Raw genomic sequence first — 2,190 nt, forward strand, 5'->3', positions numbered from 1 at the left:
CGCACGCGCACACACACACACACACACACACACACACACACACACACACACACACACACACAGTGATCCGTCACGGTCAGGGAGTCGAAATAAACATCGGCCTCTGTTTGGACACGTCGCGTCACTCGTCGCTCATCTAACGGGATCTTGTGTCGAACGGGAGAGTTCCCACGACGGGTCGCGCGGGACCAACGACACGCCAATCGGGCAGGCCATTGCCACGCGTGTTTACACAAGTGGAGAGCCGCTGGTCAGTTGCATAAGCGTCCGTGGTTTGTTGACGGCGATCACAAGCACCGCCGGTCACCTGCTTAGATACGGGCTGTCGGCAATATCCAAAGGTCCCAAACCCATGACCAAATCCCCGTGGGTACTTATATATATATTTCACAAGTTGATTGTACCTAGGCATGAAGATGTTCGAAGTATTATTAGCTCTTAATATATATATATATATATATATATATATATATATATGTGAGTGTGTGTATATATATATATTATATCAGGACTGAATAATAATAGATCTATTATAATTCACTCCTGTATTATGTCAGTGTGGTGACGCACATCAACTATATATATTGTAGAGGCGTTATTTATACCGGTCATCCACAATCAGCATGCTATGTGCTGCTATGTCGCTATAAGATGTTACTATTTCGCGGCTAAATTACAGGGGTTTCGCGTATTACTGTCACTTACGTCATTACGCAAACAACCGCGTACGCACATGCGTTATATGCACAAGACGTCATGTTTCTTAGGCTAATATACCAGGAACGTATTATTAATCTTTTTATCGGTAATTTTGGCATGTATGAATGCCATAATATTTGTTAATATCGTTGATAATAATTAGCAAAATCGTTGGAGGCGGAATGCACCTAAGATACATCACGGAAAATATTTAATTAATTAAATACGTAAATATGAACGAACAAACAAATTAATTAAGCCATAGAGTCGTCGGGTACAGCGTTGTACATGGGTATGTAAAGCAATAACAAGTAAATACATGGCTCTAACTATAATGCATGCGCAGAACACGGAGGCAACTATATAGCTATACGTATCTGATACGTACCAGAGCTACAGGAGGTAAAGTCGCCAGTCGTTGGAAAAATAGCTGGACAAAATTCCGCTTCACTGCCGGACACCGGGCTCATGGTCTTCGGACATTCTGGATTCAGGAATGCACAGCTTCTGTACACCGTTGTGCTATATAAAACATTTGCAATAAAACGTGATTAGAACCGGAAAACATACCATCCAGAAATTTGATGTCAGACCCCCAATATTACCCCCGCGGGAACTCCGTGAAAGTAAATGGAACCATCCGAAGGAGCAAATGTAGTCGGTATTAATGAATGTGACTCCTAATGTCTTTCTATACGCGAAAATAATGAGAGAGAGAGAGAGAGTGAGCGCGAGAGAAAGAGAGAGGTCGGGAAGGTGAAGAGGTAGATAGAGTGTCTGGATCTTTCGATGCTCTATGCCGACAGAGAACTCCGCAGCCTAGAGAAAAACTAAAGATATTTTCAGAATCAGCATGTCTGGTAGGTGGTTCTGGCTGAAATAAAAATTTAAAAAAGTTAAAAAGTTAAAAATTCATAAAAATTCTATAAAAATTCATAAAAATAAAATTCATAAAAATTCTATGGCGGTACGTACAGATTAACATCACGTACGTGTGAATCCATGGGTTTAACTTTAATGACGCAGTGGCCTAATCGCTAGAACATCCGTCTCCTACACCGGGATTCCGGGTTCGAGCCCCAGCTGGGGAACTTATTTTCCCCTTTTTTCATTTTTTCCCCTTCACCTACCTCTTTAGTATGTATTATTTTTAATTTCTTACTTTTTAATTTTAATTTCTTATATTTAATGTCTTTTATCGTTTGATTTCTTATTATTTTTTACTGTTTAGGATGGGATGGGATGGGATGGGATGGCATGCGATGCCATGGGATGGCATGGCATGGCATGGCATGACATGGGATAAGATGGGACGGGATGCGGTGCGATGGGATGCGGTGCGATGGGATGCGGTGCGATGGGATGGGATGGCATAGCATGGCAAGTCATGCGATGGCATGGGATGGCATGAGATGCGATGAGATGGGATGGGATGGGATGGGATGGGATGGGATGGGATGGGATGGGATGGTATATGGGATGGGATGGGAT

General features: G+C 42.4%; 1 protein-coding gene across 1 annotated transcript in view; it reads right to left on the reverse strand.

The window, feature by feature from the left end:
* LOC106810557 (homeobox protein MOX-2-like) overlaps positions 1-2,190 on the reverse strand; it is a 10,108-nt gene that overhangs the window by 3,593 nt on the left and 4,325 nt on the right. Inside the window, exon 2 of the mRNA XM_014813939.1 lies at positions 1,088-1,221. Coding sequence (XP_014669425.1) covers positions 1,088-1,221 — 134 coding nt within the window. The remainder of the gene's footprint in view (positions 1-1,087; positions 1,222-2,190) is intronic.

This window comes from Priapulus caudatus, unplaced genomic scaffold (assembly GCF_000485595.1).
Source record: "Priapulus caudatus unplaced genomic scaffold, Priapulus_caudatus-5.0.1 Scaffold452, whole genome shotgun sequence".
Classification (NCBI taxonomy): Eukaryota; Metazoa; Priapulida; class Priapulimorpha; order Priapulimorphida; family Priapulidae; genus Priapulus; species Priapulus caudatus.